Below are 19574 nucleotides of genomic sequence, written 5' to 3' on the forward strand. Positions count from 1 at the left end.
GTCAGGTAAGCTGGCGGCTCCAGCACTAGACGTATAAGGTAACTGTGTGTGTGTGTGTGTGTGTGTGTGTGTGATACAGGGAAGAGAGACATTGTGTGTGTGCGTGTGTGCATGCGCATGCATGTCCAAGGCCCTTGGAGATGTTATCCGGAGCTCATTCTGTTTTTTGACTGGCATGAATGTGCTCTTTCTGCCCTGCACTTATAAAGGAATTTATTCTCCATGCTCTGTCGACCCCCAAGTGCACGTGTGCAGGGAAACGTGGGAAACAATTTCATTTTACCCTTCTCTTTGAGGAAAAGTCTAACCCCCCCCCCCCCCCCCCCCCCCCCTCATACTTTCTCCCCCGCATCTCCTTTCCACATTTTAATAGTTTCCATATGTCACACTTGGAGTGTGTCAACAGGAAGTGATGCGATGACTTGGTCTAATGATGCGTTGAAATGTTTCCTGCAGAAGAGGTATATTATTGTCCAGATGTTTGATTTAACAGCTATTTGAAAAGAAACGAAATTTGGTGACACTCGAAAAACGTCTCAGTATGTATTGACATATTGTAAAACGACCAGGGGAATTCCATTACATGAATGGGTGCACATTCAGTCTTTAGCTGTGTTAGGAGGTTAATGATTTTACAGTACATACTGTGCATCACTCACACACATACACTCTCAGACTGCCAGCTGAGGTCTTGTTCTCTCATTCAACCTTGAGTCATGGGAAATGCTCTGTATTGGGTGAAAGAGAGTGAGAGAAGTGGATATGCACACACACAGACACATTTGCCTTTGTTTACAAAAGTAAGCCAAAGCAACAAGCTTCTGGTTTAAGGCAGTGTCTAGTAGGATTTAGTGCTGGGCTCCTGGAGCATAGACTGTGAACTGTTGACTGGCCCTTGGAATCCATGACCGGATGAGACAATAACATTTAATTTGTCTGACAATAAGACTCTTCCTCCCATAAGGCAAACTAACTAGTCATCACTAAACTTCACTTTTTAGGCCGCATTCAGACAAAGTCCAGCAATATGTGAAAAATAGCAGCCCTCCCATTCATTTGAATGGGGGCAGTGTGTTTACGATGCAGGGGTGGGGAGCGCATAGGGCTCAGCAAAAAAACACAGTGGTCGTCCTGCAAAAAAGTTGAACCAGGTTCAACTTTTGCTGGAATGCAATGCGATGTCATCCGACAAGGTGCTACATTGGCCAATCACGTAAATAAGTGATCAGACTGAAGACACCCATGTATACCATGTTGCATTGCCAGATTGGACTGAATGCAGCCTTTGAGTTGTTCACACAGGTAGCTTATCTTACTACTCTGTGGGTAAATGGAAATGTCTGTAGAAACAAAATCTAGACAAAATATCAGATATTTCATGAATGAGGCCATGTGGTTCTAATTGTGTACTCCAAAACATTTCTTGATTCTGTGTTTCTATCTTTGAATCATTTTAAGTGAAACACCTGGAATAAATTAAACAAAGGACAATTCCCTTAATGACTCCAATGTGAGAACCCTGCTTACGTTGCTAACTATTTCCTATCATTGGAAGAACATGAGATTACATGTTAGGGCTGAGCAGTATATTGTTTCAGCCTTGACACTGCAATCTTCACATGTGCAATAGTCACACGGCAACAGTTGCAATATAATAGGTTACTGTAAATGAGGCCCTCCATGGTACACTGTATACACCCTGTTACTGCTTGATGGGAAATTGAAACTAGTTCACTTTTTTTAAACAGATCTTGAAGACAAACACTGTAGTTCATCTGCTAAACAACATAATTTGGCCTAGTTTAATTACATTTTGGTTACTGATTTCACACACTCTGCCTGTATGGTCAATGACTCATCACAATAAGTCACAGCAGACTAGTTCATTTAGCAAAGAGGAAATAACAAACTAACAAGTTTGATAGTACTGAGTCGATTTTTGCATCCTATTTGATGCGTGATAAAGAGAAAAATCAGGCACTCTATAATATTTCTAAAAAGCAATGTAGAACAATAAAATTACAACAAATATCTACACTATTTTCAGAATACATTTATGTCACTCTTCCCTCTCTACATAATTGTTTAATCCAGATAGAGGAGAACAGTATCACACACAAACATATCTACAGACACACATTGACTGACTCATCGAGATGTTTTTTAAAATCATTTTGCTAGCCTCAGAAAAAGTTGAAAAGATTTGGTCAAAAAGTTTGGAAACTGGTGATAAAAACATGTTGAACTGTTTTATTCACATCATTCTGATTAAGAGACAAAATGTGTCACCTGTTCCCACTCACTGGGTTGAATTTGTGGCTTATGGAGCAGCGTTAATAGGGATAAGCCTTATGATCCCAACTGCACTAACAATGCTAGCCCGCGGATTAGCCGCTGACATTTTTGGGAGAAAGCAGAGAGTGGGTTAACAACACAGAGGGATTAGACTGTCCTCAGTAGAAGACTATGGTGGCCTCATAGCAGCCCTGTGGCAGACATACAGCTTACTGACTTACCAGAAGGACCAGTGGGTGAGACATTGCTGGGTCATAATTTTGTAACATTTAGTGAACACTCTTGACTTTAGAGGGCAATGCATTTCGCTAAACTAGGTCAGCAGAGCACTGAATTCTGGGTAACCTATCTGTAAACAGACTTTGAGCACAGATACAGTTTCAAAAGTCGCAGTAAGATACTTAGCTTTAAATGAAACACAAACATGTTTAATAAGTATGCCCTCTTCAATCCTTAGACACCAAAACTGAGGGCAAAGATGATTGATTGAGTGATAAGCTCAGGTGTATATTGGCTGAGTTAATTAACTAGCTGAGGCAAATATCAACGGAAACACATTCAAAACAAATATGTGAACACACACTCAAGTCAAATATCCCAATTAAAACCCTGAACCACAAGCCTGCATAAATGTTGCCTAAATTGCACCTGGTTTTACAGTGCATTCCTGTGTACATGTTTCAGCATCTATGAATTTGTGTGTGTGTATTTGTGCGTGCATGTGTCTGAGAGAGCGTTCAGTTTGTTCGTTCTGTGATTTATGGCGGTTCATTATCAGCAGGCTGCAGGGGTGTTTCCAGATGCCTGCATTTTCCAGTCATCCATAAGATTTACTGTCAACAAGTACCATCATCCTACAACTATTCCTTGTGCTTTTTACTGTCTCCTTTATGTAATGTATATGCGTTTCGCTTCATTGACTCAGTGAGTGCTTTTGACACTACCGACTGGTATTTATTAGCAACAAACACACCAGAATGATGCCTTCACATTGGTTGAAAAAGTATGATTCATTTTAGCAAAAAAATACAAAAGCCAAGTACCAAAAACCATACGGAGACAATAAATCAAATCGGTGGTTAAGCTGATGTGATTTAAGCATCAAGCCACAGTTGTTGTCATAAAAAACAAACACAGTGAGAGGTGCCATTGACGCAGGGCTGTAATCACAGAGATTTATGTGATATCTGACTTGAAAAGAACACTCATTCTGTGAAATAATTAAGCGTATTATAATCTAAATCCATTTTGCTAAAATATTGAGTATGTAGACTGAGTCAGGCTGATACATGTGGACTATTTCAATAAATGTCATAACGGCATGTTCTAGCTGTTTGCTCTGCTTTGTTTGGATTTTTTTCTCTGACAAAACACTGCCAACTGCAAAAAAAAAGAGAAATGTATTTATTCTGTGTATCCTTTTCTCTCCTGTTCTTGGAGTGCTTTATGCAATGGCTATAGCCTTGAATCGACAGGAAAAACAAGATTTCCTTGTGGGGGTTGAGGAGAAGTTCATTTTCCACATCCTGTTCCAAACACAAGCCTTTTCTTTTTTCTTGCCTTTTTTTTTTTTTTAAAACCACAGCAGGTCTGTGTTTGTCTCCTTGTTACAGCTGTGCTCAGCAGAGGAGTGACCTTGGGGACAATGACACCACACAAAGCAGCTGGAGTGGCCTTGACCAGAGCAACTACTGGCACCCATTTCCAGACTGAATGGCGGTTGATTTCATACTTCCCTGACTCATTATGGCCAACTACAGTCTTTAAGCCAAACATGTGGGTGGAGTGTAGGCAAACATAATTATGCCTGCTGCACATGGTGTTGACTATTGACCAAGGACAGGCATGAGAGGGGGAGTGGGAGCAAATGCAGAGATAAATCAAAAGCAGTGAAAGTTGTGTCTTTTATCTGAGTGGTACATTGAGAAGGTGTGGTTGGGATAAAGGATGTTTGGGGACTGCGAGGCTTCCAAACCGGAACCAAGAGGAAGGACAGAGCAGAGATCTGCTAGTGACCTTAGCACGCAAACCACAGCACTTCTATTGTCCGCTGAACCACAGACAGATAAAGAGCTATGTACATACATAACCTAGTGACAGGGAATAAAGTCTTTTGTCATTCTAAAATTAAAATATCTCTCAGTAATTCATCTCCCAAAAATGAAAACATTAAATCCAGACATGGAAGCTCCAGAGAATGGAAATCTGGTACAAAACCACCAAAGGAGATGACAGAAGTCATGTTTGGAGCGCTGTTGCCTCGGAGACAGAATACAGATCCAAACATGGGGTCAAAGGTTGACCTGTTATGGAATGTTTACCAAAGACGGAGAGGATGAGGGGCTGGTGTAGGCCTGTCACTATATGCATGACATGTAAAACACCCCTGTGCTAAATTTAACAGACGGCCATGGTCTGTGCCTTGTTCAGTAGCAGAGGTCTTCAGGGGATTCTGAGTATGTCTTGCTGGTGGGAAAGCTCAGCGCTGAAGGTGACTGATATGTTGTTTCCGACTGTAACATTCAGAGGAAGGTGGTCAGGGGTCAGCAGCCTCCACCCGCCTCTGTGGCTTGGCACATCCTCTGCAGCCACAGAGCTCTAAAAATAGAGTCACATAACAAATGGCTCTCTCAGCACGCATAACTGGAATTTGTCAATAAAGATTACACTTATAAAGCCAAATTAATGACTGCTAATACTGGTATGACAAGAAATTATAGTAATTCTTCAAAAATTAATAACAACATCACTAGATAATTTCACTAAAGTTAATACTACTCGGGATAGAAAATGACACCAAAGAAGGACATACTATGCAGTCAAATCAATAGTATATCAGATTGTAAACCAAATAAAACCCACCTGTTGCAAAACAACAATGCAAGCAAAACATCATTGCAAGACACCTGCTCCACTAAGCAAGTAACAGAAACCTGCCAACAAAAACACTCTGGGCAAAGAATAGCAGTTCCACCATGAGAAAAAAACACCTGCTGTGGCACAACATCCGCTAGATGTTAGCCCCACATTCGATGCAAGAATAACAGCCACCTGCTGAAGGCTAACAATAGCCACCAGCTATGCTAGTAAGGCCAAAAATCTATTCACTTGAACCCCATGCCTTATCCATAACAGCAAGTAAATGACATTGTACATGCCAAGTGAATGTGACACTCATCACAAATGTACACAGCCACATACCACCACTTCACATTTATCATGGTTACATAAAAGGCAGAACAGCACGAGTGTGTGCTTCGGACAATCACACTGAAGTGTTACACCGAGTGCCAGGAGGTGTCAGGGGGACAGTAATAACACAAACATCAGTTATCCCTTGCATAATCCAACACATGATGGAAGGAATGCAAATACAGATTGATAAACACGGAACAATTCACACAGACTCTACAAACCTAAACACAAATGTACCCATAAACACACACAGTCTATTTTCCATTAAAAGGTGTAAAATGAACAAACACCTAAAATGCATTGATCCCAGTGTATCTCATCTCGGTGAACCCCTCACTGACCTTTTGCATGGTGCTGTTTATTTCAGCACTTTATGTGCAGAATCAAGGTTGTTTTGTAATATGGTGACATACTACTCCCTGTAGCTTAACTTCTGAGACTTGTCATAAATTACAGGAGTGTGTACCTGTACAGTAGCCATTTCTGCATTGATGTTTAAGGGTCGCATTCACCATTAGATTGCTTAAAAGATACATGTGGTGTAAATTGTATAAATCTGCAAATCTTCTTACTAAGATTGATGCAAACACATGCTCAAGGTAACCTATGCAAATGTTAGTGAAAATGCTATGTGGCACAGAGCCATCGATTTATTATCTGGCATTTTTCTCATTTTAATAGAGTTCTCTTGCCTTTGCCTTTGCCAGGACTTTGGCTGTTAAAACATTTTTGAACATATACAGTACAAGGTTTGTTTTAAGTCTATGATTTGATTGTTTGGGTGTGTCTATTCACTGCATATGAGGTAAACAAAGTAAAAGGAAAACCTTACAATTTAATATAATCCAAAACCCCTAAAATAAATCCTTTAGTTCTGTTGTCTGTAATGTTCAGCCTTTGTTGACACTGTGTCAGAGAGGTGTTGACAGCGTTATTATTGAGACCATAGTTTGTGGTGGTGTATTTGTTGAATTGAAAGCAGTTCTGGTGATTCAGACACCCTTTGTTTAATTTCTACAAAAGTTGTAAAGGGAACAGTGTAATAGTTAATACTAGGAGAAAGAATCCAGTTAATTCCCATTATAACATGAGATTGCACTCACATCAAAGACTAACAAAGATTGTTAGTCTTTGAAGAGACTTTTGCCTCTGGTAAGATTTTATGTTAAAATGCTACATGACCCTACATACCTTCCCTGTTATTTAGAACTGAGTAGTATTTGTATACAGTAACTAAAGCTAGTAATAGTAATTATACTGTACTTGAATAATCTATGATGTGTGCTGTATTTTTAATATCAGTTTATTATCTTGTAAAACACAACAGTCACGTCCGGTTGAATTCAAGCTTAACCTCAACCCTGGCTCTCCTTCACATCTGTCTTATGTTTACATCATTTAAAGGATTTGTATTGTCTAGCTAAAAAGATTAAGTGGGCGTCACAACACTTTAAGTCTGAAAGGACACAACAGTTCCCTACAACTATTAACTACTGAGAATCCCCTTCATGAAGTCATCATCTCTTTGGCCTCAATCAATCACCCCACAGGGCCTCCACTGTAAAAAGCCTCCTATTAGGTGCAGTGAAAGCACTGTTTACCCAAGCTTAGTGAGTTACCTTGGGTTACTTTAGGAGTGGAGGTTGTAGAAACAGTTGCCCAAAGAAATAATACATCGTGCATCACAGAGTATGTTGCTCTGTGTCTCTTAAATTAACCTACACAAAGGGATATCGCCTTCCTTTAAAAAGTTGTGACGTGCAAGAAAAAGCAATGTGAACCAGGAATTGCGACAGATAACACAGGAATGTGAGATGTCCTTTTTGTCAAGGAATTCCAACGTTTCCACAAGTTGCAATGTTTTGTTCTACAGGGCTATTTTTCAACAGAAACATCCTGTTCATTTGGGTTTTCCTATTGTGTATCACTACATCACAAGATGAAGGTCCAAACCAACATTTTTTTTTACATTTCTATTCCAACAAACCGTAACTTGTAAAAGCTTGCTTGAGTGCTCAGTCTGCTGGCTACTGGCCTTGTTCACATTGCTCTCAATCTGAAGGCAATGGCAATGCAAGGCTGACAAAGTCATTAAGTGAGCAAGCAAGGGGTTTGAAGAGGCATGTTTCACTTGAAGCGTGTCCCCCCTGGCCCCCCCCATCCTGGCTTTTCACCTCCCAGACCCCCCTTCTGACCCCTTTGTTGGGGCGAATGGGTCTAGAGCTCTGGAACCAGCTAATTATAGAGTTTTAACGTCTGCTTGGCTAAACCCTAAGTGCTGGGGGACATTCCTACAATTGGGAGATTCACTTCAACTATGTGTGTGTGTGTGTGTGTGTGTGTGTGTGTGTGTGCCCTCTCTGTATGCTGCTTTTATTTAAACTTCTGTACAACTATTTCCCAAGAGAAAAAAAAAATCTCTTATACAGGACACATAAAAAGCTGTTTCACAGTAGCTATATGCACAGCAGAAAATAATGCAATCATGGACTGACAAGAAAAAACAGCCACAACAATGTACAATCAATGTCAATGTTTCTTATGTTTCTCAAAATCATACAAATTGATTTTGGAAATCTAGTTTCAGCACTGTTCTTAAGCTGCGTAATTTCTTTGGGTCTGTTTGGAAATCTGTAAATATTGTAAGAATTACCTCCACACTCTAAACACATAAACGTGACTGTTTTGGTTTACATAAAGTTCAAAATTGAAAAGTGAAGGAAATGAAGCCCAAAAGGAAGTAAAGACTGATGGTGAGAAATGATAGTGGTAAATTGCATCTGTGTCTAAAGGGTCTCTTAATTGGTCTCTAAACAACTCATGCTGTTGTTATTTTGGCATGAAAAGTTTCTAAACTCTCACCCTATATTCTAGAAATGCAGTCTTTACATACAGTATGCCAATGTCTCACTTCATGCCTTGCTGTGATATAGATGTATGATGGTATGATACAGAGCTCCTGACTTACCCCACTCTTAGGTTTTGCCCCAAGGGCTGGTGTAGGTCCCGAGGTGGAGGAGGCAGGAACATGTGGAAGTGGAGGGTTTTGTGATGCTGCTGGTACAGATCCTGAATCAAACTCCTGCACAAGTAAAAGACAAATGTGACAATGTAAGCTTTCATTGTTGTGCAAAGAGCAGTGTTTTCCTTAGTTCATCAGTAGATGAATGTCTATAGACATTGCTATGCTTCATAAAGATTACTGTATGAATGAATGGATCTGGATCCACTGTGTGCAATATTCATTTAAACCTGCTATAACAGAAACTGTTTGAAATGCAGTACAGACTGAAGCCAAATCCAGCAAGGTAACATGCAGGTGAGTACCAGGAATTGTCGTCGATGGAGGTTGGGTTTGTTGTCCATAGAAGAGGTGACACTGAGGGCATTCTCAATTTCCTGGTCCAACTGGTCCAACTTCATCAGCAGCAAAACCATTGAGTCCAGACGAGCATGCTCACGCTGAACAAAGAGAGAAATCAGTGATGGAAAATATAGTCATTGCATAAAGTAGTTAGGCAAACTATTAGCATGTTACTTGTGGTCCTAAAAATGAATAACGCAGATCAGTGTGACAGGATTGTTTCTTATTGAAACAAGTGGGCAGCGTATAATCAATATAGTTTGATTCACTATAGAAAAAAACAGAGGACCCAGACTAAACAGTTGGCATGGAAGAAGGGCTGCAACGAAGAAACATTTTCATTATTGATTAATCTGCTGGTTATTTTCTCAATTACTTGATTAATTGTTTAGTCTATGAATTGTCAGAAAATTGAAATGTCATACTTTGTCCAACCAATAGTTCAAAACTCAAAGATATGCAGTTCAGTCATATGTCACAGAAAAGTGTATATATTGACTTATATTGATTGAAAATATATATTGACTATATTAAAAATACCAATAAAAATAATATTTGTAACTGTCAATTATATCAAATATACAATTAATACTTATTTGTGACGTCTATTAATCAGTTCTGTTCCATCTCTAAACTTTGGCTCTTGGCCTTTTATGCTAAAAGATTTGAGGAACTCTGCTCTATTCTGTTAACCATGTTCGTCCGTCTTTCCCTGCTCCTTACTTCTCTTTTCTCTTCCTGTCCAACTGCTGGTGATAACTCTTAATCTGACACTTTCACCTTCTGCTCTTCTGTATCCTTCTCCTTTCTGCTCTTCCTCTCTGCTGTCTCTGCTCTGGTCCATTTTAAGATTTGTGCTTTATAAATAAATCTTTGCTTACTTAATTACTTACTTATTTACTTACTTACTTAAAATATTTGCCCCTTAGTCCTCTAATTTGCACTGTTCAGTGAGCCATTCTAACACTGTGATAACAAGTCACACACTGACCTCAGGTGGCGTGTCTCCAGTAAGACAAGCTAGATGACGTGCAATCTATCCCGCCCTCACACTGCCTACCACTCTGTCATTCTCTGCTACCCCTCCATCCTGTTTTGTTTGATATAAGCCCTTGTTAGAAGTTCAAAAACTTGTAAAATCCCTCCCTGCAATTCTTGTCACAGTATTTGTTTTCATTTCCTTTCGCCTGTCTCTTATCCTGGCTCTGAGTCTGAGCTTCTTTCCCAAGAAGAACCCCAAGAAATGACATCACACGGTTTGTTCATTAGTCCCAAACAAACCTTGTTACAATCTCCCCCTAACAGGCCCTGTTCCACCCTTTATGAGGGTGAGCTCACAAGACACACAACCACTGTGATTGTATGTTTGTGCAAAGGTACAGAGGCATGTTAACATATGAATGTGAGCCTGGTTTTCATGTGCTGCATCTGTTCATAGGTGTGATACAATAAAAATAAATCTCACAGAGTTATGCAGGATGAATTAAGTACTTCGTAAATATCATAAACACATCCTGTGAAGTGGCTGATGTGGCTTGATCTTGTTTGAGTTAACTTTACAATGGGTGTGTGTGAATGACAACATTCATATGAACTGTGTTGTGACTAATGCTAATGTGTGTGGGGTTGACAGGCTTATGGACCCTCGATAGAATCTGCATCACGATAAACAGGCTGCGGCTCCAGCCCTGCGCCTGGCTCCCAACTCTGTCCCTAATAACGTCTTATGACTTGCGCTTACATTTATTTTCCAGTTAGTGCCCAATTACCCTGTCAAAAGCAGTTCCTATTGGGTTTGCTGAGCGAGCAAATAGACATTGAGGGCCATGTGTGTCATGGAAACGTGTCTCAGATTGATGCATTCGTTGGCATTCCTAGCTAGTGGTAGTGCACATTGCTACGTTGCATCTCCTTGGCAAAGTATCACAATGAATCATTGTGTAGTGGTAAAACAATGACATCTTTACGAGGCCTCACTGAATGAACAAAAGCATCTGACTGGAGATGGCAATAACAACCACAAAACAGCAGAGTAAAAAACAAGTGTAGTGCAATGTCAGGCGCCTCAGAGAGGCAATGTTTTTTAGGGGCATTCTGGTGGTTTGGGTGCTCTCAGAAGGTTTCTTTTCTCTCTTTCCCATCTTTTGAGGTTTCTGTTACATTCCTCTCCACTTCCTGTTTTTTGAGATGGGAGACAGTTCCCACACTGTTTGAACTCCTAGACCCCTCCTTCCCCTTTCCTTGCTCTCTTTTTCAAACCCCCTTGTACACCCGGTGGCCTTCATCCCATTTCTCAGACCTGTCCATTGAACTGAGGGTCTCTTTCTCTGCTGAGCTGAACATGGCGTGCAAATAATTATACATCATACTACTGCACATACCTGCTGTTTCATGCAAGCATTCTATCAATTAGCCATGACGAGCATGATTTCATTAATAAAATGAGGACAGAAAGGCAGAAAGAAAGATAGGGAGCAATGAGACAGTGATGTTGCCAAGTTGTCTGCTGTCAGATAAACGACTGTTGAGCCAGTTTGGCCCTGAGGTCAGGATAAGGGTTTGTTGCTAAAACAAATAAACACAGTAACAAAGCTCAATATCAGGTTAATCTCAAGCCATTATGCAAACCAGATGGGTTCATTTTACAAACTGAATCTGCAACAACAGCATGGTCCACAGGGAACATAATCATGCTTTGTACATCTTATCAGAGATAAATCCAGGCTGCTGTTGCCATTGTCCACTAAGAGATAGTAAAATCAGTTTTGTAATTTTCTTGATATTCAAGAGCTTCTTCTCCTTTTTCTGTATACTAAATACTGTACGTTACCTCTCTTGGGGATGATGATGCTAATTTCCACAGCTTAATTTCTTTTTTGTCATTATGACCTCCCTTAAAGCAGATTCTCTGAGTAAACTGGCTACATACAGTATACACCCCATGGTGAAAACCCTCAAAGAGGAGGCAAGCCATTACCATATGGTGGATGGATTGCCTTGGCGCCTTCCATTTTTATGGCTGAACTCCTCTTTTCAAGCTCCAGGAGCCAGTTTTTTTCGGTATTTAATCCAAAGATTTAAAGTCATCCAAAGATTGAAACTGGAGCCAGTGGTAATAAACGTGGCACTGGTTTTCCATATCCCAACACTAGACTGTGAGCTCTCGTTTTTGGCAGCTGACGGGGTGACGTCAACCTTGCTCATGACTAACAGGACCTCCAAAGTTTCTGTGCAAACAAGGAATTTTTGATAAAATAATGGAATGATAATATGCGGAATTACACAGCTACAGATACAACCAGAGTTTCAAGCAAACACTATGACTGGTCACATATGTTACTCACCCAGCATCATAGCTGATTCTAGGCTTTCAATTCAAAGTTGTTTTACTGTTTTTTCCAAAGGAGGTTGCGGTAGTCTGTATTAGCAACTACATGACATCACAAACCATCTGTTTAGATACAGTACATACAGAGCTAAGTTAAAAGCACAGTCTACAACTGAGCATGACAATACCACACATCATCACAAATTCAGCATATTGTTAAATTATATAAACTATCAGCATCAAAACAGCCTGCAGCTGACAGACCAACAAGCCAATATTATCTGTCATGTTGCACGCTTGAGTGTAGCACAATGTGTGTGATATCTTACCACAGGAATGCATCAACCTCAGAAAATAACTGATTATCCTGTTTACTTTATACAAGAAAAATATTAACATAACTAAACCTAGATGTGTACAGCCAGGCATTTTAAAGGTAATTGTTTTTTTATGAAAGAGTACAAATTTCTGTTTTTCTATCTGACATGGCCCCTCTGTAAAATTGCCGATGTGCAGCACATATGAGCCAAAATGAACACATTTTTATAACTAGTATGCAAAGACACAACTTTTAACTTTGGGTTTTCATACTACACTGTAAGAGTTGCTGTTTACAAGCAGATGACTGTCTTCAACCAGAACATATCACAAGAATTTAACTCTCAACAATATGGTACTTGTCTAAACAACATGCCTGCTTAATGCGTCCTGCGTTGTAAATAATGAATTTCTTGTTGTCATACCAAAAGGGCCAACACAGCAACTACTAATGGTGAATAAATACTGTGTCAGTTCTCTAGTCTTTACTTTGTTCCAGTGAGGCTAAATTCATGAACTGCTATTAAGTTTTTTGGCACTTTACTGTACCTAACAAGCATGTTGGCTAGTAGTGTGTAAATAGCAGAGCATAGAAGTTTGCTGGAGAAAGCAGTTTAAAGCCTTTCACCCAAGAGATTAGTTGAGCTTTCAAACCCCTCTACATTCATAGTCTCCATGCCCTTATAGGACCTTGTTTTGCAATGAGCGGTTGAGAAAGAGTAAAACATTTCACAGATCCCCCCACTCACAGATCTGTAAGCATGTGAGAGTGAAGTCATTGTTTTCCAAGACGCTTGCCAGAGTGTGGGACAAAAATTATTTGTAGGCCGTTTATGCCCAGTATGTGTCAGTTTATTTTTAAAAAGGACTTCATTTAAGGTGCTGAAGTGCCAGTACCACAATAACAATACAGAAACAAAGACAAAACTAATCTAAACTAATATTAATTATATCATACTGAATCCCTTCTACAACTATATCATATAAGGCCTTACCTTTCTCATGCGCACTTGCACCACGTTGTCCTCTTTCTTATCTCCAGGCTCACTCATCCCATCTAAAACAGGACTGGAAAGGTGTGTGTCACTGTAAATAACTGTCTGTGCTGGCTCATCCGTCTCCTCCATTCTGGAGACTGTGGTTCCTGGCCTGTGGTGTTCGCTCTGACCATCTGCCACCTCAGAGGCAGGTGACTCACTGAAGTAACAACCAGAGGCTTGGTTGCCATGGAGTCCCTCTAGTGAGAGCTCATCACTGACCTCTGCAGAGCATGGCAGCGGGTTTTCGGCATGCTGTTCAGTAGCTGCATGTTTATCATCCATATGGGAGTGAACAGCTGGATTTTGGGTGACAGCTGAGGCAATGTTCTTTTGAGGAGCCTGTACAGGGGTGTCACGTGCCTCAACATGGCTAACCTCTGGGATAGTGTCCAGCTTTGAGCAGCTATTTTCTAACTGATGAGATACAGTTTGGTCTTCATAAACAGCTAAGTCCTTGGACACTGAGGCTTCATCAGTGTTTTCAGTTAGTTGACTTACAGAAGCTGTTGTTTCCAAATACGGGTGTGCACACTGAATAGTGTTTGTCTGTGTGGGGTCTCCTTCAGCATCTGGTTGTTCAGACACCTTGCTGCAACACTGTCCTTTTACACAAATATCAGATGATACAATTGGCCCATACCTGACTTCTGCCGGTTTCTCGCTGCTTTCTGCTTGTGTACTTTCCTCTCCCTGAGGCCCGTTCATTGCTGTCATTTCAACATCATGCTGTTCCAACAATGTCTGGTAGGATATTTCACAACCAGGAGCCTGATCCAATACTCCAGCGCAGTCATGATGATCCTGCTCTCCTCCTTGAATGTCTCTTGAGGGATGTTTAAGTCCTGTATTTTCATTTAGTGTTTCTAGGTCATTTAATCCATCCAGCTTGTCAGCAGAATCTGAGCTCCAGCTTTCAGTTATCCCGCTGTCACATTCTCCGTCTACCACTAAAGTCACAACTGCTTCCACAGTTTTCTTAGCCTGTGACATGACATCACCACCCTCCATCATATTAACTGAACTGTGTAGCACGCCAACAGGTAAGGTTACATTTGCACAAGCATGGCCAGAGGTGGAAATCTTCTCTTCCTCAACATCTGGGAGGTCAGTCTGAGGTTCGAGTTCTGCAGCAGAGGACCGCTTTTGTGCGGCCTCAGAGATTTCAGGAGGTCTGCTGTAACCCTCTGTCTGGCTCTCCTTTGTTTCCTGACAATTTGGAAGTTTGCCAGGCTGTTCAGCAGCACATTCAGACAGTGGAGGCCTATTGTTTGAAGAGATAGAGATGCATTGTTGCTCTTCATGAGAGATATGTGGATTTTTAAAGACATTATCGTCATCGCAGACATCGTGACTCTGGCTACTCTCTGTGCCAACCTCACCTTCACCATTGATAGTTTTCTCACTATGACTGCTACTATCAGTTGCACAAAAAATATTTGCACTAGACCTTCCACTGTTTGAGTTACAGTGAAACTCCTCAGAATTCCCACTGCTTGCGGTTTGGAGATTCTCTGATTCAGAGCTCCTTTGGGGAATGTCAACATCCACCAACACATGAGAGTCATGAACTATCTCCTCCTGCAAATCCAGTGGAACTTTTCTATTGCTTTCCATTAGCTTCAAATGCTCAGACTGATCATCATCCTGCACAGCAGAGGCGGTCACATCCCGTGTCTGAGCCACGTCATCTGTTGACAGTTGGTGGCAGCCCTCTGGCATGGAGGCACACCTTGTTCGTCTACCTTGTTTGGAAGCCCCTGAACCCATCCAAGGCCCCTCACTGTCAACCCCATGACAGCAGACCAGATCCAGATCATCATAGCTGTACTGTAATCCTGATGGGTGAGTCACATGCTCCTCCCAACTTCTTTTCCGTATGGCTACTGGCATGGTGGACAGCCAGTGCTATCCCATAGGGCTGCGTTTGAATCCAGGCGAAAAACGGAGAACCAGATCTGCAATTGAGAAGAGGAATGGGGATAAGAAACAGCCAGTGATCCCAGGTCATGAGTTTTCAGTAACTGAGTGCAGATGAGAATATGTTAAATAATGTTTCCCTTTTAAAGTAAACAGCTATGGAGCTGTGAGCGGAAGTTCAAGAGGGGCGTTACATTCAACTCTCTAGAAAGTATAAACACTGATTGAAGATGACAGGACTCCCAGTTATGCTAATCTTACATGGGAAACTAATAACTTTTCAAGCAAGACATATTAAAATTTCATATTATAACATGCTTACTACACCAGAGGACCTTGATCTAGAACTGTTGTTTTTGCCTCAAGCGTTAAGCAATGCAGTCTGCATTCCAAAATATTAAGATAATCAGCTAAATAAATGTAGATGTCCCATGTTTACTTTTAAACGTCTTTACAAAGTGAACTGTGACCAAACCAGTTTGCCAAATTTACACCACAAACCCTCAGTACACATTGGACTTTAACTGTTAAACAAGTCTGAAATATTGAGGGTGTTTGTTAACTGTCATTCTGTAAATACCCATGCACCCACAAAAATGAGTTATTTAAAGGAAACAAAAATTTAATTTGGCCGTCAATGACAGCCAGTGCCCTAGAACAGCTGGTTCTCCGCAATCCAACATTGTCATAATACTTACTGTGTGTCCTATCACATAAATCAAACCAGGTTGTAGTGCATTATCCAGCTTTATACTGTGCTCTGTTTTTTCCGTTGTTTTGGGTCAGAATGTACAGAAGTAAAAGAAACACAAGGTTTCAATGAGCAAGATGTACACCTTTCAAACAGAACATCTGCTATATTAAATAAAACAGAATATAATAGAAGAATTAAGAGATACAGTACAGTTGATAGGACATCTAGAATATGGCTACTGTATCTGTTTGTGACATAAAACTACAGACTTGTTTTTTATAATATAATTTTCCATCATCATTTTTCATATGTAACAAGAGTCAATTGCGAAGAAACACATTTTCAAAAATATTCTAAAATCATCAGTATTTGGCACATTATGTCACTAAGCTGCTTCTTAACACATCCAACAGTTTCTTAAGCAATAAAGGGATTTTTTTGAAGTTTTAGACATTTGTCTTTTCTCCACGTTCGCACCTTTTGTTTCCTCAGAAGGAGTGCTGGATGGTACAAACTCTCATTGCTACCTTTGCATGAATCTGCGCCCAGTTATTAGTTCAATAAGGAAAGTTACAAAAAATATCCCAAAGCAGTTGCTCCTTCAACTTGCCATTGAACCAACAGCAGAATTGTCACCTCAATATATTTGCAATATTTCATGCTAGAATAACAATGTTTTCTTCCTGTATTTTCTCCAGTGATGACACAGTGTTTTACAGTATAATCCAGTAGCTGTATATTCAGCAATGTAACATCTGGTGATAATCCAACAAGTAGGTTTCAGATCCAGTATTTGCTCTGAGTACAGTTATCCAGAGATATTTCACAAGTTGCATTTTCATTCATCCACTGAGCGCAATCCGTCCACGTTTGGGAAATATGAATCCATCTCTATCCAAGAGACTTGACACACGGTAAGCAGTCTTTACTCGGGGTTTCTGTAAGCCATTTCCTGGACTGCAGTCAGTATCTTCACTGTAAAACAGTCGGAAAGGCAGAGAAGACCCCAAAGCAGGCAGAAAGCCGGGGAGCAGTGAAAAGTCCAAAGACAACTTCCATCTTGATCACATTAGAGTTTTTGCTGACGCTGAATGCCGAGAGTCGGGGTGGTGTAAGAGGGGCTGGGTTTTCTTTCCCCTACTCCACCCCTGCTCTCCTCCGTTCTATCCCTCTCTCATCAGGTCCCCTCCCCGCTGGTTTTGACAGGGAGTCTGAGTCACATCTTAGGAGCCCCATCCCCCGTTCTCACACAGCACACTATAAGCATTTATTCACTCCACCCTCCTTTAATATGCTTTCTCTCCTCACTATTTTAGAAACTTCCTCTCAGGTCCCCTGTTCTCTCAAAACCGCTCTCTTTCCTCTTCTCAGTGGACTTTTTCTTCATTCTTCCTTAGCTTGCTGTTTCACTAAGCTAGGAAAGGCTCCCACCAGTTGGTTTAGATTAGTAACAGACAGGCTGCCTTGTAAGACCTCTGGCTGTGGGCCAAGAGAGATTGCTCTAATGTTTTGGCAGTTATATCTGAGGCATGCTTTTTTTAAAAATTTGTCATCTTGTAACCCTACAAGCATTCTTAACTAAACACACTGGCACTGTTAAAACAACTGCAAAACGAGATATCATTTCAGACACTCTTTAATTAAGCATTTTTCAAATATTGTGTGAGCATATCTGGAAAATATAAATCTGACCACTTTTAAAAAGTTATATGACGATGGGGACAGTTTTAAAAGTGCTGTCAACCTGATTTCTTTGTTTTAAAGGAGACCTACGGGTAGAAAAAAATGACCCAAATGCCAGTAATTCATTTCCTAATATAGTCATTTGTCAGAGGCACTTCACAGAAAGAAACGGCAAAGCCAGGGATATTTACACTTGATGTGACTGAGACCATTTAAGACTAATGTTAATCAGTTAATTTGTCTTTGAACTTTTTGATACTTTAAAACAAGCTGAATGTTTTACACATTCTATTTGTGGAGTGTGCCAGTCAAAAAACTCCAGGGCCTCAGCCTCCTGATTTACATTAGCATAAAAAATGCACTTATAAATTAATAACACTGACAATAACACATTTTTCTATAGTCTTTTGTGACATCCAAGTACTCCATAAAGTTATGTCGACAAATTCACACAATCCCAAGCACTGACCACATTTTTCAAGACTTTATTCCAGATGGGTCAAATGCTCAAAAAAAAAAAGCAATGCATCAAACCAAAAGGGACAATCCAAAAACAAGGGAGAACTGGAATGAAGCCCCCTCCAACAAGTCCTGCAACCCCGGCCTCTAACCTCTGGGTCATCCAGATGTGAGGTGAGGCTCTGGATGAGCCTTTTCTTTGGGGCCTCGCTGGGAAACTGTGCACTGCCGTCAATGTTGGCTCTCCAGAGACACAGATGGTCGTGCACAAGGGGAAGGATTCAAGTTCAACAAGACTGCTCTGTAGCATGTCACATGATGTGGTCTGTGGTTATACCGAAGTGCAGTGTAACGAAATACAGATCTGGTTGGTCACAGTAGCTTCCATATGGATATGGCTTGTGATTGAAGTGCAGAGGCCGACACAGACCATGACTCAGGCTATCCACTCATTACCTCCTGTGGACATCCAACACGAGCCTATAATTTAAAAAGCTAAGGCCTCCCCCTGCCAATCAGACCATCTTCCACAGCCACAGGGTAACCGGTCTACGTCATAATCTGATCCATCAGTGACATTGTGCAAACACATGTTCAATCAACAACATGTGTGAGCTTAGATCCCAGCAGCAACAATCTGCATGTGTGGTTGTGAGTGAGCTGGAAGAGTAGTGAAGCATTAAACCATTAAATAAAAAGTAGACTAAAAAATGATTCTCTCTCAGAATAACTTGGCACTTGCACTATGACTTCACAAAACTGAAAAACTTGATGATATGAACACTGAAATATTTTCAGTTGTTTGTGGTCATTTGTGTGGATGTTTGTGGAGTACAGTATATGTTGGAATCTGTGTAAATGACTATGTACTGTATATGAGAGTTATTTCAGAGTATGTGAGTATTTATTTGCCTTTTAAGAGTCAACGTTACAGGCCAGACCCTAAGTCCCACATCACAGAGGATGAGGATGACTATTCTCACTCATAGGCATGCAGCATCATTGGTCACATGTCTAGAGTGGTCACATATGCATGGTTAAGAAAGACCTATTCATGATTCACCCTATAATCCCCCACTGTTCAATCCCTTGGCTTCTTAAGTGGAGCAGTGAGGGCCCAAAGGAAACAGCCTCACATTCCTCACTGATATAGTTTATTATTGGAAAAATAAGCCAGTCTAAATCATGGGCATTGAAGAACACAGAGTGTTTGCCCATGTAGGAAAAAGTAGGTGATGCTTGTAGAAAAAAAAAAACCCGTCCCTCCCAGAACTGAGTCAT

At 40.6% G+C, this 19574-nt stretch overlaps 1 protein-coding gene across 8 annotated transcripts in view; it reads right to left on the bottom strand.

Moving 5' to 3' along the window:
* Positions 1-19574, bottom strand: part of dlc1 (DLC1 Rho GTPase activating protein) — an 89732-nt gene that overhangs the window by 65525 nt on the left and 4633 nt on the right. For 5 of the 8 annotated variants that reach the window (XM_044346916.1, XM_044346917.1, XM_044346918.1 and 2 more), the window contains 3 exons: positions 13496-15495; positions 8818-8952; positions 8459-8572 (listed from right to left, as the gene is read on the bottom strand). In XM_044346916.1, coding sequence (XP_044202851.1) covers positions 8459-8572; positions 8818-8952; positions 13496-15430 — 2184 coding nt within the window. In that variant the 5' untranslated portion in view covers positions 15431-15495. Of the gene's footprint in view, positions 1-8458; positions 8573-8817; positions 8953-13495; positions 15496-16628; positions 17259-19574 lie in introns of those variants that run through there. The other 3 variants (XM_044346921.1, XM_044346920.1, XM_044346919.1) reach the window with 2 other exon arrangements.

The sequence above is a fragment of the Thunnus albacares genome, chromosome 3 (genome assembly GCF_914725855.1).
Source record: "Thunnus albacares chromosome 3, fThuAlb1.1, whole genome shotgun sequence".
Classification (NCBI taxonomy): domain Eukaryota; kingdom Metazoa; phylum Chordata; class Actinopteri; order Scombriformes; family Scombridae; genus Thunnus; species Thunnus albacares.